The 27,806-nt window shown below is 40.7% G+C and overlaps 1 protein-coding gene across 1 annotated transcript in view; it reads right to left on the bottom strand.

The window, feature by feature from the left end:
- Positions 1-750: 750 nt before the first annotated feature.
- Positions 751-27,806, bottom strand: part of LOC132898657 (choline O-acetyltransferase-like) — a 64,850-nt gene continuing 37,794 nt past the window's right edge. The window contains exons 7-15 of the mRNA XM_060940373.1: positions 20,180-20,357; positions 17,371-17,540; positions 16,815-16,915; positions 8,396-8,524; positions 8,133-8,255; positions 7,795-7,936; positions 5,593-5,655; positions 5,293-5,430; positions 751-1,123 (exon numbers count right to left, since the gene is read on the bottom strand). Coding sequence (XP_060796356.1) covers positions 872-1,123; positions 5,293-5,430; positions 5,593-5,655; positions 7,795-7,936; positions 8,133-8,255; positions 8,396-8,524; positions 16,815-16,915; positions 17,371-17,540; positions 20,180-20,357 — 1,296 coding nt within the window. The 3' untranslated portion in view covers positions 751-871. The remainder of the gene's footprint in view (positions 1,124-5,292; positions 5,431-5,592; positions 5,656-7,794; positions 7,937-8,132; positions 8,256-8,395; positions 8,525-16,814; positions 16,916-17,370; positions 17,541-20,179; positions 20,358-27,806) is intronic.

The raw sequence follows: 27,806 nt of genomic DNA, 5'->3' as shown, positions 1-27,806 counted from the left end.
TTGAAAGACTGTGATTCGAATTCGGTAGCTTTAGTTCCACTAAACAAAAATAATTGGGTGTCGGGGAAAATTCTTTTTATGACCTACACTTGAAAAATCTGAAAGGCAGTCTAGCTTTAACCTGTTTTAACACTGAATGTCTTTGTAGATTATTTCTGTCAGATTATGTCCGATTACATGATGAAGCTCCTGTAACAATAAACAAAACTACTATGTTCTGCTGATGTCATCAAGCAGTATGATGCGGAAGTGAAGTCAGGCTCGGGGAAACACAAACATCCCTTAAAGTGAGTTGAAGGTAATACAGGGAGGTTTTTTGTCCATTAGCTGTTTTGTTTACATTTTGCCATGACCATATTTGTCAGTGTCCCATGAGTTCCTGTGCTGTCCTCCTATTGGTGGGTTTTAGATCAGCATCGAAACAGCGCTCACACTGACACAACTTTGTCACTGGCTGTCTTTGTTTGCAGTGACACAAACTCAGCCATCGCAGTATGTGTGCTAAAAACACCCATCTCAACTCATGACTGAATAAATATTTTGTGGTGTGGAAATATCGTCTACAACAGCAACATTGGCCTGAGAATCTGACAGAATAAAACCAGCCTTCGATGGTGCAACATCAGCAGCGAGATGTTCAAGTGTCTGTGATTATAATTTGGCGTGATTTATCGTATACAACCAATTATTGGCAGATAAAACCAGAATGACTCGGACTATAATGTGTTATAATCATCAGTTGTCCATGACTGAGAATTGATCACAAGCTATCCAGCAGAAAATGGGCGATACATCATATTTTGACCTTTTAAATTAAACCATACCAAAGACATTAGTGATATCTGAAGATAGCCTGTCAGCTTATCATGACTTACTTCTTTGGCGTGGCTGGCTTAGCCCCACCCTCTTTCTGACTGTCAGTTGAACACCTATTGCACAGCTCCCTCATGTCAATAAGGGTTTGATCTAGAGCCTTCACCAGCAGCAGAGATGACGTGGACACACACTCACGGAAACTGGACACGCAGAACAGGATGTGTTCAGCCTGAGGGTTATAACATGCCCCGTAACCATTAGCAACCACCGGGCCATAACAGCAGAACATGTCTACTGTTGTAGGAACCTACAGAGAAGAGGAGAAAGTTTGTTGTTACTCACCATCATTTAGACGGAGAACGGAAGCTCTGAAGGGGAAATCTTTATTTCTATAGAGATCTTGCAGTCACGTGACCGGAAAGTACACAGCCACCATCTTGTCGGTCAACAGCACAGCTGAATACTGCTGCACTCGTGTACAGAATGGATCAATTTCAACCGACGGACTACACGGCTCATTTTTTTAATGAACAGATAACTAGATATATGTCTAAAATAAACGATCTACAGATTATTGACCCTTATGGCTTTCCAGACAGAGTTTTCACGACCGTGTCAGTGGATATGGAACTGCCAGAGGTGGAATACCTGGACGTGTATAATTACCTCATCAACTTTCCCTCGCTGTTCAGTGGTGAAGCACTGCGTGCTTATAAATCTCTGGACAGTTATCTTTACAGAAATTCAGGATTTGTCAGCGACTCAGATGTGGCATCTTGTAAACAAGAAAATAACAATCCTCATTGGATGGGTAAGTCACTTAAGTATTGAGTATAGCACTGACCAGCCGATTATAGAATAGAATAAGGTAATTCCAGCTGTAATTTCAAATCGTCCGTCTTGTTTACCTGGCGTTGGAGAGGTAGAGGCTTAGCAGTGGAGGTTTGAGTGGCTGTTTTCTGAGCTTAGTCAACAGGCCGGCTCTGCCTGCAGCCTCGCTTTTGCTCCCGGCGCCGCCTCCTTAGCTTTGCTTCCAATAACAATCCACAGAGACCCCGCTGGTCTCGCTATCTCGTCCGGAATGTTTTTTTTTTTTCTCGTCCGGAATGTTGTGCATGCGATGGAAATCGCTACAAACTGTCATTTTCTGCTGGAAACCAATGTCCAGTAAGTCCATACAGTTGTAGTGGATATTGAAGTCCGGTACAGACGAACAACACGCAAAAATACACACAAAAAACATAAAAAACGTGCACAGGTAGGGAGAGCTTGTAGCCGCAGCCGTTGTAGTAGAATTGTATATAGTAGGGTTTTCCAGAAGAAAAGGTAGAAGAAACAGCAGAAGTAGAACCAGAAGTAGAAGTAGAAGGCGGAATATGGCGTTTGACCGACACGATGGCGTCTGTCACAATCTGGATCGGCTGTGACGTCACATGCAAGTGCTCCATAAAATAAAGAGCTGATTTTTTCTTTTTTTACATTTGAGTGTTTTTTTTTTTAAATCCTTTGCCCCTTTTTACTGTTGCGATGGAAGGGTAAAGTATGAAAAAAATGTGAAATTGAATGTTTTATTATCTTTGACCACTAGGGGATTCTTATTTTTTTGGAGACAGGTGAAAAACCTGCGATGTAATAACCCCCACCCCCACCCCTACCCCCTACTCCAAGGAGGCGATGGTTTTAGTGCTGTTTGTTTGTCTATCTGTTTGTTGGTCTGGCTGTAAACAGAATTGAACAAAGCCTACCGAAGCGATTTTCATGAAAGTAGGTGGAAGGGCTGAAGAAGAACCCATTAAAATTTTAGAGCAGATCTGACTCTTGGGGCAGGTCAATAAATTTAGTTTCACTTTCACTAACATTGCGAGATACGACATTTATGACTTCCTTCGTGGAAGTCTGCGCTCAACAATGCCATACATGTTAAAATCCAGTTGATGGCAGTAAAGTTCAATAGTGAAAAAACATAGCCAATGTAGAAACACGATGGCCTCCTTATCACAATCCACATTCATGGGTATCAGTAATCCTCTAGGATACAGAATTCCTGTTGTAGGCATATAATTCTAATACTTCTGGAAATATATCCACATATACTGTACAGTGGTTGCAGTTGCAGATTTGCATATCATAAAAGAGTCGACTGTTGTCCTTGGTGGAAGTCTGCGCTCTCCGAGTGCTCCTCTAATTAATAATTATTAATGACTAGGCAATGAGCGTAGTTCTCCATACAACCTTTTTTTCACACTTTGTGGTCTGAATTGGTATAAATGCTAATTGTATGAATGCAATTTTTCCCACCAGTCTCCAAAGGGTAACAGAAAAAAGAAGAAACAGCTGCCCTAGAAGTCAAAGTTGGTGTTACACCAGGCTTGTAGTATTTGAGTCTGACTAGTGCCCTAATTTTAAACATTTGTTACTTGACTTGGACTTGGGTGGCACGGTGGTGTAGTGGTTAGCGCTGTCGCCTCACAGCAAGAAGGTCCGGGTTCGAGCCCCGTAGCCGGCGAGGGCCTTCTGTGTGGAGTTTGCATGTTCTCCCCGTGTCCGCGTGGGTTTCCTCCGGGTGCTCCGGTTTCCCCCACAGTCCAAAGACATGCAGGTTAGGTTAACTGGTGACTCTAAATTGAGCGTAGGTGTGAATGTGAGTGTGAATGGTTGTCTGTGTCTATGTGTCAGCCCTGTGATGACCTGGCGACTTGTCCAGGGTGTACCCCACCTTTCGCCCGTAGTCAGCTGGGATAGGATCCAGCTTGCCTGCGACCCTGTAGAACAGGATAAAGCAGCTACAGATAATAAGATGAGAGGAGACTTGGACTTGAGCACTGATGACTTGGACTCAGACTTGTAAACTGGAGACGAGGACTCTGATTTTTTTCTTTATTTTTTGTAACATGCCATAATAATTTGGCGTAAGATATTTATACATTAATTTTTATACTAATTTCGTGCAAGAGAATGCACATTCACCTGTTCATATGTCATGTTCAGGAACAAACTAACGTTAATGGTGCTAAAACACCTGGAGAGAATGCCACTAGGATTGTCTGCTTTGCTTATGTAGACTTCTCGTGCAGTGGGAAAAAAATGCCTCGAACTTCAATCATCATTTGGTAAGACTCCACCCAGAGAAGGAAGTGACATGCTATGTTCATTGCTTTGTTGATAGTGGGCAGGGCTTGCTGAGCGATGAAGAAGCTTTTTATCTGTAGCCTGTTAACTAAAATGGGGCAGTGGAGCAGTAACGTTAGTCCAACACAGTAGCAGAGATGCTTTCACATAAAGGCAGCAACAGACACCGTCACATGGTGTGGATGGAGTTTTGTTCTCAGACTTGACTTGGATCAATAATGGACTCAACTTGAAATTTTCTTTAATGACTTGGACTTGAACACTGAGGACTCAAGACTGGACTCAAACTTGAAGTTTACTGATTCAAGTTCAACACTGTATTACACATCTCATCTCATCTCATTATCTCTAGCCGCTTTATCCTGTTCTACAGGGTCGCAGGCAAGCTGGAGCCTATCCCAGCTGACTACGGGCGAAAGGCGGGGTACACCCTGGACAAGTCGCCAGGTCATCACAGGGCTGACACATAGACACAGACAACCGTTCACACTCACATTCACACCTACGGTCAATTTAGAGTCACCAGTTAACCTAACCTGCATGTCTCTGGACTGTGGGGGAAACCGGAGCACCCGGAGGAAACCCACACGGACACAGGGAGAACATGCAAACTCCACACAGAAAGGCCTTCACCGGCCATGGGGCTCGAACCTGGACCTTCTTGCTGTGAGGCGACAGCGCTAACCACTACACCACCGTGCCGCCCTGTATTACACATAAAAACTGATTAAACAGCTATCTACAGGCGAGAGGTGGGATACACCCTGGACAAGTCACCAGGTCATCACAGGGCTGACACGTAGACACAGACAACCATTCACACCTACGGTCAATTTAGAGTCACCAGTTAATCTAACCTGCATGTCTTTGGACTGTGGGGGAAACCGGAGCACCCGGAGGAAACCCACGCGGACACGGGGAGAACATGCAAACTCCACACAGAAAGGCCCTCGCTGGCCACGGGGCTCGAACCCGGACCTTCTTGCTGTGAGGCGACAGCGCTAACCACTACACCACCGTGCCGCCCACTATCAGAAGTGAATTGGCTAATAAGTAGTATGTTGTACAAACTTTGACCACTAGGGGCAACTGATATTTTTGTTCTACACTTTAGAGACTGGTGAGCTAAACACTAACAGTTAGCGTACCAAATGAATGACCAGCTGTCACTTTGTCGCTTGCTAGTTTGAATGCGGCATTAATCACCAATAAGTGTTTGAAACAAAACTCTTAAATAACCAGTTTTCAACCTTCATGATCCTGAAGCTTGTGGCCAGAAAAGTGTGCAAAACATCAGACAGCCTGTATCTCACTGGTGGAGCCTCTGAGGCTGAACCACGCCCGTACCTGACTAGTAGAGAGGATAAACTGGTTGCTGAGGAGGTACGTCTCATCTGTGAAAATGTCTGGAGTTTCCATCTTCACCTCCTTGGCAATCTCCTGAAGCCCGAGCAGGTGATTATCTATTCCCAATCCTGTAATGGCCTTAACGGGATCAGAGAGAAGAGTGAGTGTACGAGTACGCTACTGAAACTTAAAGTGCTGTTTAATATAACGCTAGTTTAAAGATTAGCCTGTTTATGCTACATGGAGATGAACAGAAAATAATAATGATGTGCTCCGTTGTACAGGAACATCACTGCATACCATCTTTGTGTATTGGGTCTGAATGTCTACAGCCTTCCTCAACCTCTCCATCTTCTCAGAGTCCTGAAAGAAAAAAACATCAATACACATCTTGAGGGTTTTTAAAAAAATTATTTAATTTGTGGTTTTTAAACCGCATGTCCTGTAATACGATAGGATTCATGCTTCCATTGAGGAAACGTAAACATCAACCATTTACAGAAATGAATCAAATATAACTGATCAGTTACAGCAGGAATTTATGAGAGGACTGGATTCAGTTATATAAATACGGCTTCATATCAGCGCTGATGATTGTGATTAATCAGAAATTGTTGATTACAGTGATTTTCCCATCCGGGACATGGAGAACCAAAACCATGACATAAATCTCTATCTGTCACTCATGAGGAAATCGATGAGTGAGTTGTTTTGATAAATTTGGGGACTTTTTGTTTGTGAATGTGTCAATATAATAAAAAGAAAATCACGCGTTGGCTCGGAGATATGAAGTTTATCTTCTCGTGTTGAAAAACTTGCAAATTTCATATGAAATACATCGCGGATCTGAGTGACATATTTAAATAATATTGGCTGGTGTTGAGTGGTCTATCAGATATATTCCATTCAGCGAGCATGATACTGAACGAGTTGAAGACGAGTAGCTGAATGGAATATATCTAAAAGACCATGAAAAAAGCAAGCTATTATTATTATTATTATTATTATTATACATACATACTCTGTTCATATCAGCATATTCGAAGGCCAACGCTAGCTTACCCGCAACTTGACACTGTTAGCGCAGCAGTCCAGTTACCTTCCAGCTGGTGTAGCGTTCATCAGTAGTGTTAGCAAATGCCAATGCTATGAAGAGCAAGTAGCACAGGCTAACAACCAAGAAACTAAGATTTCTGTCTCCACAGCATTTTTCACTCAGACTTAAGTATTCATTTCCCTGTGTAATTTACTTAGTTACTTTTAAAATCAACATCGACAGCTACACACAACGGAGCGAACTGGCAGCCAAAATTCTCTCAAAATCTTCCACTTTTAATGACGCAAACCTGGCAGCCATGTTCGTTTACAAATTGTCACAGTCGCTCACTCACTAGCGTGGAAGTTTAACATCTCCGAAGTGTGACGTCATGTTGTCTTGACAACCGTGCAATATCATAAACCATATTCAACGCTCATTCTCCATTGGGTAGAACGACATAATACACGTACAGTAGGATAAGCGATATGCTAACAATATTGCATGCTATCAAACCAAATGAATGAAACCCGCTAGAAGGGAAAAGAACACATTTTTATTCCATCAAAAAAGTGTCCTGTATGGATAATAATTCCTGATATTTCACTCCGATGATGTCACTCCCAGTGTTTTCCTGCTGACTGGACACACGTTGGCAAAATGGCAAACCGGTTCAAAATGAAATTTTTTTTGATTAACTTGTTTTTTTTTTTTTTCTGGATGTGTCCATATAATATAAAGAAGATTACATGGTGGCATGAAGACGTGAAGTTTATCTTCTTGTGTTGAAAATATTTTCACTTGTTCACTCACTCACTCGTGATATATACATTCACCACTCGAAGATAAACTTCAGATCTTCATGCAACCGCATAATATCCTTTGTAATAATCAGAGGTAAAGGTGTAACTTTGAATTTTCTGACGTTTTCAGGACAGAGGAGTTTACGATTCTGCGTGAGAGAATGAGAAAAGGGTCCGGTGAGGGAACGACTGTTTATAGCTGCTATAACAAGTGAGAACAGGAACTTGGAAGTTCTACAACATTAAATGCAACTACAAACAGATTAAAAAAAATTGTAATTGTTGGTGAGTTGTTGTGGTTATAGGTTCTGGTAAAGTATAAAGTTTAAAAGACTGACGTTTGTTCGAGAGAGTATGTGTGTAGAGACAGAGCGCTGAAGTGGGACTGGAGCAGGGACAGTGCTTCTGTTTAGCGTCACGCTGCAGGATTATGGGTTTAAATCCCAGATCACTGCATGATGCCTCGTCGCCATCGATAGACAGTGAAAGGCCATTATGTGCAGTGTGTGTTACATGGTGTGCCGCTCTGATCTCTAACGTGATTAGTGGCTGGTCTTAGCGGAGGAGACAGAGGCCGGTGGGACTCGTTTAACTGCGCACCGTGATGGACGGAATTAGAAGCGAGGAGCAGTAATGGGGGGATAAGGAAGAAAAATGAGGCACCTGCACACACACTCCCTCATCTGTCATGGCTTTGGAGAAGTGCAGTGCCTCGGCAGTGGATGAGCGGATGTTGTCGACGCGGCCTTCACGGAAACGGCGGGTGGAGGCGCTCTCGTAGGTGGAGACCGACCTCTTGGTGCATCTGAGGAAAGAAAACACGCACAATGTCTTTATTGGCTTTTTAAAGATTACAATCACAGTTCAAGACCATTAATACCATATAAACTCAGATTATCCTTTAACTTAAAGAAGATAAGCATGAAGAACACCCCAGATCCATAAAAGGTTTCAGAGGGAAAAGAGGGAGGAGTTTAGAGTTTATTGTTTGGATATTTTACCTGTAGAAGGCCAGCTGTAGTGCCACCTGGATGTAAGCGTCAGGACTCATCTTCTGCTTCTTGATGAACTCTTTGCCGTAACCTCTGAATGTGAAAACCTCCACATCCAAGTTTCTCACAAGCCTACACGGAGAAGATCAGGAGACTGTACGAGGTCAAACATAGCTCTGACTCTGGTTCAGCCAAAATTGGACTTTTTAACAACCTGGTGGTTTTCTTCAGAGTTAGCAAGTGTGAGACAGTGTGTATGGTCCTGATCTCACCTCTGAAGATTGATCGCGGAGGACGACAGCATGCTCAGGATCTGAGAAGAACAATTCCAGGAAAGTCTTTGTGGAGCCGAGAGATCGCTCACACTCGACCTCTTCATCAGTTTACTGGGGCTTCTGGTTCTGATGGACAAAAGGAAACAACTCTAAACCTGTGAGGTTTGGTTTATTATTTCAATTCACTCACAGCCACATCACCAGTGTCGTTCCTCACACTAATGCACAAGCAGGAAGCCTGGTTTGGTGTGTTTTACCTGTTTGGAAAGATCTGTTTTCTCCTCCGTACACACATCCATTTATTTTGTTGGTCAAGTTTTACTAAACTGTCAGGTTTAACTATGTTTTGGCTGTAAGTACACTATGGAATACACTATGGAGTACTATTCTGAAAGATAAAATGATGAAAGAAGTTAAAGTTTCTCTGTAAGCGTTACACACAAACACATATTACAATTTCACGACCTCGAGTTCGTCTCTAGGGGCTTCATTAAGTTGTGTTCATGAGTAAACACTGGAGCAAAATATAAAAAAACAAAACAATACAATAGGATGCGCTGGATCAAGTGCTATTCTATTGGTGGATGAACAATGAGTGTGGAAGCCATTTTGTTTTGTGATGATTACAATGAGGACTTTTCATGTAGCAATACTATATAGTGGAAATATACTGAATGAATGAATGAATGAATGAATGAATTTATTTATTTCGAACATATATAAAAAAATTTATATAACTATTTGTACATACAAAAGAAAGAAAACGAGAAATAAAAAAATAAAATAACATAAAGAGCTAAGACATTACAAAACACCGCACATTGTTCGAAAAAGGAGTCGGAAGAAGTACAATACTTTAATTTCCCACCCCTTTTTAACTACCCCGAAATCCAAACTACATTATACAACTATAAAAATATATACCATATATACACTTTATGAATATCTATATAAATATATAATTACAAAAATAAATATATACTACATACCTATCCCTGTAAATATAAATATATAAACTATCCCCATAAATAAATATATACCATATACTAAGTTAGTTCTAATATAACAATCAGCCCTATTCTATTTATAGATTTATCCCTCATCATCCTCCGTTAACATACTTCCTCTTCTATATACTTGTTTAAAAATATTTTTTGTACCTTTTTTTAAACAGATTTATATTTGCACTTTGTTTTATTTCTGTCTCCAGTCTGTTCCATAAAGTCACCCCACAGCTCAGTACGCACATGCTTTTCATATTTGTTCGAACCTTTGTTTTTTTAAAATTTAGGTCTCCCCTTAGATTATATCCCCCCTCTCTCTCACTAAACATTCCTTGTATATTTTTTGGCAATAGATTATTTCTCGCTTTGTACATTATTTGTGCTGTTCTGAATTTGACCAGATCCATAAATTTCAACATGTGTGATTTTATGAATAGTGGGTTTGTGTGATCTCTGTATCCTGTTTTGTTTATTGTCCTTATTGCTCTTTTCTGTATTGTACATATCGGCTGCAGAGTGGTTTTGTAGGTGTTTCCCCAGACTTCGACACAGTAAGTCAGATATGGCAAAAATAACGAGTAATATAGAGTACGCAAAGATTTGCAACCAAGAATATGTTTTGTTTTCCACAGAATTGCCGAGCACTTTGCCAGTTTTGCTCGTACATATCCTACATGAGGTTTCCAGCAGACTTTATGATCCAAAATCACACCAAGAAATTTAATTTCCTGTACCATTTCTATCGTAGTATTGTATATTATCAATTCTACATTACAATCTATTTTGTGTCTCCCAGACAACATGATCTTTATGTTGCTTAGATTTAATGATAATTTATTTTTGTCAAACCATAGCTTTAGTTTATTTATTTCAGTCGTGATTGTCTCCAAAGTGTGCTGCAAATTCTCACCGGAACAAAAAATATTGGTGCCGTCTGCAAACAAAACAAATTTCAGTACTTGCGAAACTCTACATATGTCATTGATATATAATATGAATAATTTCGGACCTAATATTGACCCCTGTGGTACCCTGCATGTAATGTTCATGAAATCAGATTTATGGTCACCTATCTGCACAAACTGTTGCCTGTTTCTTAGATAGCTCGACAGCCAACTCCACCCAACTCCCCTAACACCATACTTTTCTAGTTTACTTAATAATATACTGTGATCAATGGTATCGAATGCTTTTTTTTAGGTCCACAAATACTCCAATTGCTATTTTTTATTGTCTATACAGTTTGTGATTTCTTCTATTAGTTCCATTAGTGCCATTGATGTTGATCTGTCCGTTCTGAATCCATATTGACTGTCTGTAAGAAGGTTGTGTTTTTCAATGAATTTGTCCAGTCTATCTGAAAAAAGTTTTTTGAGTATTTTGGAGAATTGGGGGAGTAAAGAAACAGGCCTGTAGTTTGTGAAATGGTGTCTATCTCCGGTTTTAAACAATGGTATCACTTTTGCAATTTTCATTTTGTCTGGAAATGTACCTGGTTGAAAAGATAAACTGCAGATGTGGGTGAGTGGTTTCACAATTCCCTCAATAACTGTCTTTACTGTTAACATGTCTATATCATTCCAGTCTGGAGAGGTTTTGTTTTTACATTTTCTTACAATTTGCATAATTTCTTCATCATCATTTGCAGTTAGAAAAATTGTACTTGGATTTCTGTCCCCCATATCTTCTATGTCCCCACACTGTGTTGTCTCGGGTTCCTTTATTTTTGCCGCTAAATCTGGTCCCACATTTACAAAGAATTGGTTAAAACCATTCACCACATCCTCCATATTATTTATGGTCTCGTCATTTTCAGTGTAGTACTCCGGGTAATTTGTAGTTTTTGGATCCATTTCTCACAATACCATTTAGTACAGTCCATATACCTTTAATATTGTTTTTATTTTTCTCCACTAATTTATTATAATAGTCTTTCTTACATATCCTCATAATATTAGTTAATTTATTTTTATATTTTTTATATTTGTCCTCTGCCTCTATAGTTCAATGCTTTAAGAATTGTCTGTATAATATATTTTTCTTTTTGCAGGCATTTTGTAGCCCCTTGGTGACCCACGGACTATTTGTATATTTATGTATATTACTGTATTTCTTTATAGGACAATTTTTATTATGTAGTTGATTGAATATTATTAAAAATTCCTCATATGCTTTATCAACATCTTTTTCTTTATAAACTACATTCCAGTCCTGTATCATTAAGTCATTTTTTAGTGCAATCATGGTTTCTTCAGTTGAGTAGAAATACTCAACTACAATTAGACACGTACTCAAGAAAAAAAATCTGGCAACCTTGGAGGCGTGGCCTATTCGCAGTTGATTTTAAATCATTTCAATGTGGAGCTTAAAACTCCTCTTGCCCCAGTGAACCCGAGGCGATTTTCAGGGTGATTTCACTGCCTTTACTTTTAATATCTTATCTTGGTCATTATAAAGGCTACATGCTATATCTTTTTTTTTTTTCAGAACAGTCTAGTCTATCCAAAACTTCCATCATTTACTCTGATAATACTTGCACATTTTTTAAATATTCACCTTTATATCAAGAGAAAAAAAATCTTCTCATGAAATTGTTATGTTTTTACATGTACCTCACAATAAAATTCTGGCAGGAGTGAAATCTTTTCATAACTGCGCACTGGAGATTGTCGGGAATCTGGAAATATCAGAACCATGATGATGGGAATATGAAAGTCTATGCAGATATACATGCTTAGTGTCTAATGGAAAAAAGTCAATGCTTTGTCACAAAGAGAAACAATTGAAGAGTTTGGTTCCAAAACGCGATAAATGCCAAATTTGAAAAATTGAAAATCCCGCCACCAAACCATCAGCAATTATCATATCTTACTCATACCATATTCAGTTTTCATCAAAACACGATATCTGCCATTGATTTACACACTTCATTACGGCCTTTCAGTCCAAAACGCAGCAAGCGTCATCACCGATTTTTCTCAAAACCAGACATTTGGCCAAACAGAGGCCACCATTGGCGTGAAGTCTTCTAAGATGGCTGCGCCCATGAAGCAGGAAATCACGTCATCACTTCTCACATTTATTGGACAGTTTCACGCTGAATTATGAATAATATCGATAAAATAATCTTTAAAAAATAATCTATAAAATAAAATAATCTGTCATGAAAGAACACGGTTAAATGCACTTTAAATAGACAGGGATATGTAGCATTTTGGGGGAAAATGCCGTGGCGTGGATATGTAGCGACTTGACAAAAAAATAATTACTTGGTTCAGTTGAAAGCTGTTAATTAGTTCTGGATTTAATTTTTGAAGTTTATTATCATGAAGGAGTTAGTCAATAAATTTTAAAACAGGATATGGTGGGGCGGCACGGTGGTGTAGTGGTTAGCGCTGTCGCCTCACAGCAAGAAGGTCCGGGTTTGAACCCCGTGGTCGGCGAGGGCCTTTCTGTGCGGAGTTTGCATGTTCTCCCCGTGTCCGCGTGGGTTTCCTCCGGGTGCTCCGGTTTCCTCCACAGTCCAAAGACATGCAGGTTAGGTTAACTGGTGACTCTAAATTGAGCGTAGGTGTGAATGTGAGTGTGAATGGTTGTCTGTGTCTATGTGTCAGCCCTGTGATGACCTGGCGACTTGTCCAGGGTGAACCCCGCCTTTCGCCCGTAGTCAGCTGGGATAGGCTCCAGCTTGCCTGCGACCCTGTAGAACAGGATAAAGCGGCTACAGATAATGAGATGAGATATATTGTGAAACGATTGTGACTTTGTGATTAATTCAATCAGGAAATGGGTGAAGAAATTAGTAAATTTATTAGTTTGCAGATGATCTGTCTTCATCACGTGATCACTTCAGTTTATACAAATGTGACTTGCATCATTACAAAGCTCCATTTCTGCTCTTTCTCGTGTTGTGATGTGTGTTTTGTATACGGGTCCGTCTCAGAAACTGCTCTCTCATTTGGGACATTATGGTCAAAAGATAAATTTCTAATTGTACTATTTTTTTTGCATTTACCTTATACTCAATGTTTCTTTTGTCATGTTTAATAAGAATAAAGATAGTATCTTGCTTTATCTGGCTTCCACTGTGGAAAATTTTTTTGATTCCCGTTCAAATGCTTTCGTAAAATTGATTTTCATATAAAATAACTCCATCATGAAGAATTAAAGCCGCTCCTTCACAGAGGAGTGAAAATATTGAATAAATTTCCTCTTTTTGATTGCTTGGGTTAAAAACGCCAAGTTATGGTGACTGAATTGATTATTCACTTAAATATGAATAGTATGATACAGTTTGGGGATTTGATACGGCGAAATAGGACACAATGGAAAAATCAAGAACACACAGGAAAGATGAGAATAACGGTGGTGGTAAAAGAACAGCGACTGTACCGGCTGAAGGTCGCGCGGGTCTCTGCTGCGGCGCGCGAGCAACGGGACATCACTACTGCGAGCGTGGGGCAAAATGACTGGCCGTAGATTCTATCAAAAGTTCGATCTAAATTGACCATGGTTGCAAAATATTGGCCAAAAATACGCAAACACTACGAAATATGAAAGTAAGATGACAAAGAAACATTCTATGGCCTTATACTGCAAGACTAAAACAAAATAAAACTGTCAAAACTCACCTTTTCAGTGATAATGTTCGAACAGATCACCCGCGTAACAGAAAGACCACAAATGGAAGCACGATCAACTTCTAACTGTTGGAGTGGAAAATTCCATTCTACATATGTAAATTGTTAATGTGTGTCCTTCCCCGCACACAAATAACACGCTACGGTAAAAAATAGACCACGACTCATTTTATAGCTCAGAAATTCATACAAGACCAGCTACCATCGTAACATATTCTGTAAGAAACATATTCTATACCTAACTTTCAGCTTTCGTTTTAAAAAACAAAATCGCAGATTTATAACTACATTTTTATACAGCGTAGTGATTTTAAGTTCCTACTTTTGGTGAGGTCGTGACCTCGACCCTGAGGCTTTCCGTTTAGATCAAAACACACGATCGTATTGGTTTTGGGTTTGTGGAAAATGGAGTTACAACGGTGATCAAATATTTTGCATGATGTTTTATTACGGTTATGATTATTCTGTGAGCGCACCGATCCTTAGGTGTATAAAGTTACAACTTAAAATACAATTAGTGATAACTGTAGACTTTTCAGTGGACTACAACCTTTTGAAGGGAACACGAGGTAGTCAACCATTTATCATGTCCCAGATCAAGCCGCCATTTTTCCACAAATTTACAGAATTTTTGCCAAATTCTGAATATTCACATCAAAGATTTAGTTTTATCTGTGTTATTTCTTTCATCATTTTATTTCAAATTAAAACCAACATCCCCATTCAAAACCAGATAGTTTATTGACTGTGAGTATATTTAGTGGGGAACCCCCACAGTACCCAGTTTCTGAGACAGACCCATCTACGTAACGATGAGTTCATGAGTAATTTAAACAGGAGTAGAGTGTGTGTGTGTGTGTGTGTGTGTGTGTGTGTGTGTGTGTGTGTGTGTGTGTGTGTGTGTGTGTAGATGGACGATTGTCGATTGTAACTCTGATTAAATCGGAAGTAAATTGAAAATGATTTTTCTTGCTAACACTTCATCGCATAGACAAGGATGAAGTATTATTGGAAAGGTCGAGTTGTGCAGTTTCATGTGCGATGTGATCCACCTCACTGCGATAACCAGTTCGTAAGCAATTTAACTGAGAATACAGGCTGCATTCATCGGATTCTACATAGGGCAACTTTTTGAGCAATGTTGCCGGCAACGGGCAACCAGGTGAGACACAGGGCAACTAATTCAGGCAACAGATAATTGGCAACAACCAATCAGATATGAGCAAATCTGTTTCCAGGGCGACAGACACCGCAAAGATGGACACTGAAACATTTGCAGCGTCACTTTTGTCTCAGCTTCAGCCTTTATTTCACTCAAGTATCAATCAGTTCTAGAACAAAACTGAATAGATCCTCTGGTCAAAAGATAATCTGCCATTATTTTAACATTTCTAAGTCACATTATTCTGTGAATAATAATAGCTTTTTAAATCTCTTTAAAAATGCGACTAGCCTCAATCACATATGCTAAAATTAATAACTGACACATACGTCACAAAAACATCATTGTTTCATTCTCATTTCAGCAAAAAAGACAGAAGGACATGGACCATGAGATGCTGCTGAGGAGGAAAAGGGCGTGGCAGAGCTCTTGAAAGGCTTTCTTTCTTTTTTACATCCTGAAATGTGTACTGTTTCACCCTTGGGTTCCACAAGTACAGGTAGTCGTGCTCTGGATGTGAATTAGATCAGACGATAAGTTCCACAATCTCTATTACAATTCATAAAAAAATCATGAGCCTCCCATCACTTTTAACTTGACGCAAGAGAGCTAACATTATCCCTACATAGCTAGTGATAACTTTCAGCTAACTACGTTAGCAAAAACTACCACTAGTTAGTTAAATCCCATTCGATCTCTGTGGAGCGGTGGTTACAGCACTAACGGCAGTTTACACTTAGCTGAAATAAATAAAATAAATCGATGTCTTAATTCCAACCAGAGCATAAAAAATAGATGTCTGTTGGTTTTGTAAGCGTTTGATGAGGTAAATTCAGCACTTTGGGTTTACGCAGAACATAACAACTTACCGCCATAAAAACATATACGTTGTCTCTTTTTTCTTTGATCCAGATGCTGGAGATCTCATCTCATGTCATTATCTCAAGCCGCTTTATCCTGTTCTACAGGGTCGCAGGCGAGCTGGAGCCTATCCCAGCTGACTATGGGCGAAAGGCGGGGTACACCCTGGACAAGTCGCCAGGTCATCACAGGGCTGACACATAGACACAGACAACCATTCACACTCACATTCACACCTACGCTCAATTTAGAGTCACCAGTTAACCTAACCTGCATGTCTTTGGACTGTGGGGGAAACCGGAGCACCCGGAGGAAACCCACGCGGACACGGGGAGAACATGCAAACTCCGCACAGAAAGGCCCTCGCCGGCCACGGGGCTCGAACCCGGACCTTCTTGCTGTGAGGCGACAGCGCTAACCACTACACCACCGTGCCGCCCCGATGCTGGCGATCTTTGTTGAAAATTTCATGTGGGTCATGTGATTCACTGCTATGAGCTTAAAAAGTTGTCCAAAATGATCAAGATTGTTCAGATATAAATTGCGTTGCCCAGTCTCAATGGGAAAGTTGCCCTGTGTATCATCACCTGAAGGCTCAATCAGCTGCGTAACTTGACTTTAACCACCCAAAGATTTGGATTTAAATTGCTGACTCTGAGAAGAACCCAAAGAGTAACGATATTAAATAAATCTGGTACGTCGGGACGCAGTGGACATGCTCCTCAAACTGTGTGATTTGTTTTGCTTACATGTACTGCAGCAGGTATTCAGTACACTGGACCATGACGATCCCCTCGAATGGTGAGTGTTCACACACCACTCCACACACACCATCAGCACCAACCACAAACTGCAAAGACACAGACAACACACTGCTGTTTAATAAAAGCCGACACCCAAAATACCTATAAAAGGCTCGTGTTATACATGAGTTCTGGAATTCCCAGAGCGATGACGAATGCTTTTTGTTTTAAAGAATATTTCAGATTATTATTCAGTATTAGGAAATAAAACCCAGTTCTGAACACCACATGAGTCACTGTTACCATCCTAAACGTTGATTGTTTGCCTGTAACAGCACATCTTGACATTCCAGCTAATTAATCCTCTTAAATCCTAAACCGCAGCAATTCACAAATGGTTAAATTTTTATCAATTTATAGTTGCATACAGTATAATGTTATGGACCAGCCATGAAACAGATAAGCTTTAGCATAATGAGCCCTGTGTCAAAGAAACATTTGACGCATTTTATTTACGTCATTCAGCACATTCACGGTTTGTCGACGGCTTTGTAGACCGTACCTGCATGGACTTGTCGTACCAGCGGTTGGCACCGTTCTTGTCATGGCCGCCGCCGTGCAGCATGAGCAGCGCTCTGTTGGAGTCAGTGGGATGAACTCCAGTGGGTTCATCCAGACACAGCACACACACACACCGCTCCATCAGCTCCAGAGACTCCCGGTTCACTGGGTCTGTTAATCACACACTCACATGTAAGTGTTTGTGTGTGTATTAAGGTCATTAAACACTCGTCCTCCATTTTATTTCATTTATCGTAGAAATGATAATACAAATGATAAAGAATATCTGTAAATGTCATGGTAGAAATCAAAATGATGGTCTCTTTTTTTCCGAAGAAAGAAATGAATCGGAGGAGATGCTGCTAATTAATACATCTTTTTTTTTTCTTTAATGAAGTTCATAGTTGTGTTAAATCTCTATTTTCTCCTTCGGATCAGTTAAATGTAATATCTTCTCTTACCTCATCTTATCTTATAGCAAAGATCCATATTTAAGAGACTGTAGTAAAGCATCAATCTGATTTTTGATGGTTCTTGTGACTGTACGACGGCTGTAAGAATGACATCAGTATGTAGGTATGTATGTACGAACGACGTCCGTGTGCCACCACAGGTGAGAACCCCATGGTATTATTTTCTAACACATTTTACACTCATTGGGAGCTCAGCTTTTACGCAGTGCCTATACACACTCCCCGGACACTTTAATAGGAACTTCTTGTTGATTCTAAGATCCCTGTTCTTGGCTGCAGGAGTGGAACCCACTGTGTTCTTCTGCTGTTGCATGCTGAGATGCTTTTCTGCTCACCACGGTTGTAAAGAGTGATTATATGAGTTACTATATCCTTACTGGCAAAAAAAAAAATTATAATTTCAAACCAGTCTGGTCATTTTCTGATCTCTGACCCTCTCTAATCAACAAGGCGTTTGTTTGTTTCCACCCACAGAACTGTCGCTCACTCACTCAGTGTTTTTTGTTTTCTGCACCATTCTGTGTAAACTCTAGAGACTGTTGTGTGTGAAAACCCCAGGAGGAGATCAGCAGTTTCTGAAATACTCAAACCTCACACTCATCTGGCTCGAACCAACACCCATACCACAGTGAAAGAAAGAAAGAAAGAAAGAAAGAAAGAAAGAAAGAAAGAAAGAAAGAAAGAAAGAAAGAAAGAAAGAAAGTCACACTTCTTTGAGATCACAATTTTCCCCATTCGGATGTTTGAACATTGTGAACATTAACTGAAGCTCTTGAATTGCTGTCGAGCGATCGGCTGATTAGAGAGCTGCAGAAAACAGCAGGCGGGTGGATGGGTGTTCCTAATAAAGTGGCCGGTGAGTGTATATATTCTTATAACAAGTCTACAGCTAGCTATAGCTATTTATTAGGAATGCACTGAAATTTCAGCTGAAAACAGTCAACATTGGAGCTTTGTTTTTTATTTTGAGTATAAAAACAAAAAAAAATTTGAGTGAAAAAAGATCAGTAGGTCTTCAATCGAGTGTCAGCTCACACACTTTACAAATAATGTAAATAGCAATGATAAAGAGATTTAAAATAATGTTTATTGTTTGCTCTAATGAGCCAGTCAGCACAGGCACATTAAAATACAAACAAACAAACAAACAAACAAACAAACAAACAAACAAACAAACAAACACAATGTCTGGCTAATATTTGTTTAATTGAACCATTATGTTCTTTCCAAAATTACAGAAAAAGGCCCGGAACAGGACTGACCGCAATCTTCCAGTCTTTGCCTTTTCATGGCTTTACGAGTTTCTGTATTTTAACATCGGAATACGCAGCATCACTCAAAACAGTCGTCTTTTATCCCACAATAAAAAGAGCCGATGTGCCGGTCGACATAACATACATGTCAACCTATACGGAATGTCCGTATTTTATATGGATTTGATTCAATAAACGTAGTATACAGGCGTACAAATAAAGTTATACGGATTTTTTAAAAAAACTTCAATATTTATTTAGAGCTATAATCAATTCCCACAATGATAAAAGAGCGCATAACATTTACAAACGTACTGTACACCACAGACAGCCAGTAAAGAGTCTTATGAAATCGCGTGTTATCTTGTGGTAGCGAGACTTCGTTCCACCTTTGATCATGTGCACACCACATTGTGAGAATCCCGCCAACCGGGAAGTAACATTTTGTTTGAAGCGCGTATTTCCACCTGAGCGACTTTCACTAGCGACTGAAAAGATTCTGAATGGGCACCCCGGCAAGATCAGCACAGACACTTGCTGTGACATGCAGCCTCGTAAGTATTGGTGCAGAGCGCTAAAAAAGCTGTCATGGAGTACAATTCAGAACATTAGAGTGACACTTTGTGTTTTTGTCAAACATTGGAGCTTTGTATTCATTCTGAAGGTTTATTGTTATTAATATCGAATAAAAAGTAACTGAGATATATCATTGTTAATTATCATTCAAATTTTAGGTAAATTATTTTAATTTGCATCTTATAAGGATTTTATAAGGGAAATACGGATTTTGGAGATTGGTTATACAGGTTTGATTGACCAAAGGTTGACATGTATGACATAAGAAAGTAGAATGACTGACAGTTACGCAAGTGTTTTGAATTCTCCCACATTAACTGACCTGCTGAAAGCCCCGCCCACTTCCCCTCAATCTCATATCAGTGATGCTGTCATCTCAAATCGATTTTAAATGCTTCAGTTAAAGTTTTTGACTTGACTGAAACAAGACTGACTTTTGAGAAGCTGTTTTGAGCAACATCTTATTTTAGCACTAAACCCTTTATTACTGTGACTTTATTACTCTGACCTTTGAGCAGTACGTCTCTAGCTTTAGCCCACTCGGTCCGGCCGTCGGAGGTGAAGAGGCCGATGGGGGGACGTTTCTCCTCCACCTTCTGTGCCATCTCACTGATCCTGACTAGCTGGGTTAGGACATCGCTCTCGTTCAGCCTCTGGGATTTCTCCATCAGATTTAACACAAAGAACTGAGGAGAGAAACAGAGTCCTGTAATATCACTAACGTCAGTCATGTCAATAACAATAATTGTGAAAAAGAAGGTGTTTTTTTTTGTATATACTGCAGCACCTTTTATACATTTGATCAAATGTCTAAAAAGTATATATATTCCTAACAGTTATAAAAATACAAAACAATGTTACCGCCCAAAGTTGATTATTTTCCAATAACAGCATCTTCCCAAGTGTTTTATTCCTATTTTATTCCACGGCTTTGTTGAATACTCAATTCTGATTGGTCAATGAAGGCACCTTACAGTCTGTTGTTTCTGTGTTATTAATAGACTGTTGCTATGGACCACGTCATTATTGACCACATAAGCAATAAAATCATTTTTAAATCACAATTTGTGTCAAATTATTGATTTCTTTTGTAAATAGCCATGTAATAAGTGAGATAACGGACCGGTTCACTGGATATTTAACAGTAATTCCATGAAATTGAGTCGTACATGAGCTGATAGGCAACGAGGCGCGTAGCACCGAGTTGTCTATAATCCATGTACAACAAGATTGAGTGGAATTACTGTTTTATTCTCTCCACATTCACTGGATTTTGAGAAACACAGCATTTTATTTTGATTTTTTTGCAAATTCAATAAATTAAAACTTTATACAAAACGTACGACAAAATAATTTCCGCTTAGAATGTAAACAAACCAGTGAAATGACAGGAGCAATTTGTGAAAAATGTGATAATAACTCTTGAAAAATAAAAAAAAGATACGTTCTTACCATCAAATACTTTCATTCCATATTTTATTGTGCTTTTTTTGGTATTTTGGGGGATTTTTGTTTTCGAGTAGAGTTTTTATTTCATCCTCGGTTAGTTCAGCAACACGCTCCACCATTTAGTTTTTCTCTACTCATGGTACCGTATATGAGCTGATATTCTAGTAGTAGAGTAGCCAATCAGAGTGCACGATTGCTCATATCCAGTGAATGTGGATAGAATAATACCCTTTACACACCACACATTTATTAATGAATGACATGTCATACTTTTTATCCATTTATAGTTACATTTAATGTTGTGAAACAAGTTAGTTCCTGTTCTCACTTATGTTCTAGCAGCTATAAACAGTCATTCCCCTGTCAGCCTCTTGAAGTTAATAAGACGAACCGCAAAGACGTGTAAACTCCTCTGTCCTGAAGACGTCCTAAAATGTATAGTTACAGCGTCACCTCTGTACAGAAAATGATTACAAGTTTTTAGTCCATTTATGTGGCATGTGTGAAGGTCACCCCCCTGTGAGTGAGCTGTTACTATAGAAACAATAGCATATTAGAACGAGTGCATTCGTTATAAATAACCCTGTGATTTACAGTTGCACTACTGTCAGAGCTGCTGTTATAGAAAATTAAATCAACACCTTCTGACCAATCAGAGTCCAGAACTCAACAGCGCTGTGGGATATTACGAGGCTTCAAAAGTATCAAAAGCATAAATAAAAACACTGCATCACACTTCCCTATTTGCAATGTTTTACCCCTTGCACTTGATGATCTTAAAACTGTATTAGGAGCACAACTGGTCAGTAAGAAATATCCACATGACTCCAGAGTGTCTTTGTCAATTTCTCTAAAATAAAAAGTCCATAAGAAGTGACCGGAGCCTTGTTTGACAGAATCATGCTGAAGTCCATTTTAGTAAACAGATAAAATAAAGATGTTATGATTATGAGATTTCCATTGTGTCAGAAACCGTTCATAATAACGCTTCTTTGTCAAGTTATCTTGTCTCTCTCTCTCTCTCTTACTACTAAAGGAAATTAATCTGTTTGGAAACACATAATTATTCTGAAATTTCCTGTGTGGGATTAAGAGCAAGTTGCCATGGATGTGTTGGGTAAAGTCCACTGGTTCGAGGGGGTTCAAATCTTGCCAGCGCTGATAGTTCTAGCCAGACAAAGTGGCAGATCCAATCAGAACTAATCGAGTTAGCCAGCTGCAGCTCCACGGCCAAGTGCTCATTAGCAGCATAACAACTGTTCCTCAGTTATTTCCAGGTACAGGATTTTCTCTGTAACCCCTTAAGTACCGTTGGTACTCCAAATTACTGAGCAAAAACATCAGCAGAACTCACACAAACTCACAACATTAACCTAAACTACCAATGAATCAAAAGAACAGTTCTGATTTGATGGTGATGGTGTTTATGTGGTCTTTAGAGAATAAGGTGTGGTTTAGGACACACCCATGGTGGTGTGATAGTGTTTCTGTGGTCTCTAGTGAATAACGTGGTTTGGTACACACTCACAGTGCTGTAATGGTGTTTCTGTGGTCTCCAGTGAATAAGGTGTGGTTTGGGACACACCCACAGTGCTGTAATGGTGTTTCTGTGGTCTCCAGTGAATAAGGTGTGGTTTGGGACATGCCCACAGTGATGTGATGGTGCTTCTGTAGCTTATCATGAAGAAGGTGTCATTTGGGACACACCCATAGTGGTGTGATGGTGTTTCTGTGGTTTCCAGTGAGTAAAGTGTGGTTTGGGACACGCCCATGGTCATGTGATGGTGTTTCTGTGGTCTTTAGTGAATAAGGTGTAGTTTGGGGGGCGGCACGGTGGTGTAGTGGATAGCGCTGTCGCCTCACAGCAAGAAGGTCCGGGTTTGAGCCCCGTGGCCAGCGAGGGCCTTTCTGTGTGGAGTTTGCATGTTCTCCCCATGTCCATGTGGGTTTCCTCCGGGTGCTCCAGTTTCCCCCACAGTCCAAAGACATGCAGGTTAGGTTAACTGGCGACTCTAAATTGACCGTAGGTGTGAATGTGAGTGTGAATGGTTGTCTGTGTCTATGTGTCAGCCCTGTGCGACTTGTCCAGGGTATGCCCCGCCTTTTGCCCGTAGTCAGCTGGGATAGGCTCCAGCTCACCTGCGACCCTGTAGAACAGGATAAAGCGGCTAGAGATAATGAGATGAGATGAGGTGTGGTTTGGGACACGCCTACAGTCATGTGATGGTGTTTCTGTGGTCTATGGTGACAAAGGTGTGGTTTGGGACACACCCACAGTGGTGTGATGGTATTTCTGTGGTCTGTGGTGACAAAGGTGTGGTTGGGACACACCCACAGTGATGTGATGGTGCTTCTGTAGCTTATAGTGAAGAAGGTGTCATTTGGGACAAGCCCATAGTGATCTGATGGTGTTTCTGTGGTCTGTGGTGACAAAAGTGTGGTTTGGGACATGCCTACAGTGATGTGAAAGTGCTTCTGTAGCTTATAGTGAATAAGGTGTGGTTTGGGACACGCCCACAGTAATGTAATGGTGCTTTTGTGATCTCTAGTCAATAAGGTGTAGTTTGGGACATGCCCATAGTCATGTGATGGTGTTTCTGTGGTCTTGAGTGAATAAGGTGTAGTTTGGGACACGCCCATAGTCATGTGATGGCGTTTCTATGGTCTCGAGTGAATAAGGTGTGGTTTGGGACATGCCCACAGTGGTGTTTCTGTGATGATAATAATAATAATAATAATAATTAAAGCCGCAAGCGGCCTCGACGGGCCCTCGCGCCAGTGGCCAAGGGGGGCGGGGGCATGCGTCCCCGCGAAATACCTTCCACAGCTTCTTTGGCAAGAGACATTACTCCCACAATGGTGACAAAGCACAGAATTGGACACAGAGTACACGGTGCGCTGAGATGTTGTCATGGACAGAACATTTTATGCCATGGCTTCCCAACCAAATTAATGTATTTACCTCATCAGTCACCAAGCTATAGCTACATAGGATTGTCTTCTGTTAGACATCTATTAGTCTGTATGTAACGCTACAACACTTGCTCCCGACTGCCAACCCATTCCCCACAAGTCATGTGTGTTTAAGGCAACCAAAACAACATACTCCTGGTGCCTCATGATTGTAAACACCTCTCCTGCAACTGCTACAGTGCAATGAGCGCCCCCAGTGGTCCACAAGTCATGTGTGTTTAAGGCAACCAAAACAACATACTCCTGGTGCCTCATGATTGTAAACACCTCTCATGCAACTGCTACAGCGCAATGAGCGCCCCCAGTGGTGAAAGTTCACCAAATTTGGTATACATGTCAAGGGACCTATGAAGAGTTGTTTTGTAAAGTTTGATCAAGTTTGACCAATCAGAAGCCGAGATATAAATTGTTGCCTGAAAACAGCGCCCCCAGTGGCAAAAGTTCACAAAATTTGGCACATATGTCAGGTGACCTGTTAAAAGTGTGCGTATCAAGTTTGATCAAGATTGAGAAAATAGAAGATGAGATATTGATTTTTGAAGAATAAATTTTTTGGTTTCTCCCATGTCAGTAGGTGGCGCTATGCTACAACACTTGCTCCCGACTGCCTACCCATTCCCCACAAGTCATGTGTGTTTAAGGCAACCAAAACAACATACTCCTGGTGCCTCATGATTGTAAACACCTCTCCTGCAAATGCTACAGCGCAATGAGCGCCCCCAGTGGTGAAAGTTCACCAAATTTGGTATACATGTCAAGGGACCTATGAAGAGTTGTTTTGTAAAGGTTGATCAAGTTTGACCAATCAGAAGCCGAGATATAAATTGTTGCCTGAAAACAGTGCCCCCAGTGGCAAAAGTTCACAAAATTTGGCACATATGTCAGGTGACCTGTTAAGAGTCTGCGTATCAAGTTTGATCAAGATTGAGAAAATATAAGATGAGATATTGATTTTTGAAGAATAAATTTTTTGGTTTCTCCCATGTCAGTAGGTGGCGCTATGCTGCACATGAGCGATTATGAGTTGGAAAAATAAGTGTCTACAACAGCAACGTACTATCACAAGGTAGTGGTGTGAAGGAGAAGCATTATGGAATTATTTACCAAAAACCTGTTTTGGAGCAATTGCGTTGGCCAAAAACAGCGCCCCCCATGGACGAAAATTCCCAAAATGAGGTGTACATGACATGGGAGGTAGTAAGAGGGTGGCCGTGAAGTTTGACCAAATTTGAGGAAAGATTGGATTTTTTGCCCAAAAATAGCGCCCCCAGTGGCGAAATATCACAGAAATTGGGTAACATGTCAGATGCCCAATGAGTGATTTGCGTGTGAAGTATGAGCAGTTTTGAGCAATTTGAAGATATGTTATGAATTTTTAAGCATGTAAAATTTTGCATTGAAAATTGATTGACGTATAACTTCTGAACGGTTTATTCTACGTGAAACGTATTTAGGAACTTTTGTCAGCCATGTCTGTAGATGATGGCTATCAATTTTGGTGACATTCCTATGAACGGTCTAGGAGGAGTTGCGCCGTTTTCGTGGCCATGCATTTCGCACAAAAGTGAAATTACCTTACTTCCTGTTGGGCGTGGCTAATGCATTGGCATTACATTTTTGTCCGGCTTAGTGAGATACATATGCTTACCAAATGGCATGCCACTACTACAAACTACATGGCAACCAGGCACCTTAATGCGGGAGGCCAAAATCACAATGAGTTAGGGGGCGCTATAGAGGCCCTGAGGCCCGCCTGGATCTGGGCTCCTGGTTCTCAGTAGCGGTGGGAGTCTAAGAAAAAGGAGCCAAATTCCGTGCGATGTCGACCATGGCAAGCGCCCCAAAAAGGGTCTTGTAAAGAGTTTGCTTGCCAATTTTGACAAATCAGAAGCTGCAATATCATTTCTGCCATAACCCGCACCCCCAGGGGCGAAAGTGCACAAAATTTGGCGTACATGTCAGGTGAGCTATGAAGAGCTTGCGTATGAAGTTTGATGACAATTGAGTAAACAGAAGATGAGATATAGATTTTTGAAGAATAAATTTTTTGGTTTTTCCCATGTCAGTAGGTGGCGCTATGCTGTACATGAGTGATTATGAGATGGAAAAATAAGTGTCCACAACAGCAACGCACTATCACAAGGTAGTGGTGTAAAGGAAAAGCATTATGGAATAATTTACCAAAAACCCGTTTTGGAGAAATTGCGTCGGCCAAAAACAGCGCCCCCCATGGACGAAAATTCCCAAAATGTGGTATACATGACATGGGAGGTAGTAAGAGGGTGGCCGTGAAGTTTGACCAAATTTGAGGAAAGATTGGATTTTTTGCCCAAAAATAGCGCCCCCAGTGGCGAAATATCACAGAAATTGGGTAACATGTCAGAAGCCCAATGACTGATTAGCGTGTGAAGTATGAGCAGTGTTGAGCAAGTAGAAGATTTGTTATGAATTTTTTAGCATGTAAAATTTTGAAGTGAAAATTGATTGACGTATAACTTCTGAACGGTTTATCCTACGTGAAACGTATTTAGTAACTTTTGTCAGCCATGTCTGTAGATGATGTGTATCAATTTTGGTGACATTCCTATGAACGGTCTAGGAGGAGTTGCGCCGTCTTTGTGGCCATGCATTTCACACAAAAGTGAAATTACCTCACTTCCTGTTGGGCGTGGCTAATGCATTGGCATTACATTTTTGTCCGGCTTAGTGAGATACATAGGCATACCAAATGGCATGCCACTACTACAAACTATATGGCAACCAGGCACCTTAATGCGGGAGGCCAAAATCACAACGACTTAGGGGGCGCTATAGAGGCCCTGAGCCCCGGCCAAGTGTGGGCTTTTGGTTCTGAGTAGCGGTGGCAATTCTCGGAAGTGGCGCCAAATTTCGCGCGTTTTCGCCCATGGCAAGCGCCCCGAAAATGGCCCAACAGCGGAGAAAAATAAAGAAGAAGAATAATTAAAGCCGCAAGCGGCCTCGACGGGCCCTCGCGCCAGCGGCCAAGGGGGGCGGGGGCATGCGTCCCCGAGAAAGACCTTCCACAGCTTCTTCGGCAAGAGACATTACTCCCACAATGGCGACAAAGCACAGAAATGGACACATGGCAACAATAGGGTCTCGCACTGTACGGTGCTCGGGGGGCGCTATAGAGGCCCTGAGGCCCGCCTGGATCTGGGCTTCTGGTTCTCAGTAGCGGTGGCAGTCTAAGAAAAAGGAGCCAAATTTCGTGCGTTGTCGACCATGGCAAGCGCCCCAATAAGGGTCTTGTAAAGAGTTTGCTTGCCAAGTTTGACAAATCAGAAGCTGCAATATCATTTCTGCCATAACCAGCACCCCCAGGGGCGAAAGTGCACAAAATTTGGCGTAAATGTCAGGTGAGCTATGAAGAGTTTGCGTATGAAGTTTGATGACAATTGAGTAAATAGAAGATGAGATATAGATTTTTGAAGAATAAATTTTTTGGTTTTTCCCATGTCAGCAGGTGGCGCTATGCTGTACATGAGCGATTATGAGTTGGAAAAATAAGTGTCTACAACAGCAACGTACGATCACAAGGTAGTGGTGTGAAGGAAAAGCATAATGGAATTATTTACCAAAAACCCGTTTTGGAGCAATTGCGTCGGCCAAAAACAGCGCCCCCCATGGACGAAAATTCCCAAAATGTGGTATACATGACATGGGAGGTAGTAAGAGGGTGGCCGTGAAGTTTG

The sequence above is a fragment of the Neoarius graeffei genome, chromosome 14 (genome assembly GCF_027579695.1).
Source record: "Neoarius graeffei isolate fNeoGra1 chromosome 14, fNeoGra1.pri, whole genome shotgun sequence".
NCBI classification, from domain to species: domain Eukaryota; kingdom Metazoa; phylum Chordata; class Actinopteri; order Siluriformes; family Ariidae; genus Neoarius; species Neoarius graeffei.
Note: the sequence above shows the minus strand (reverse complement) of the source record. Positions and strands in the feature narration are given on the sequence as shown.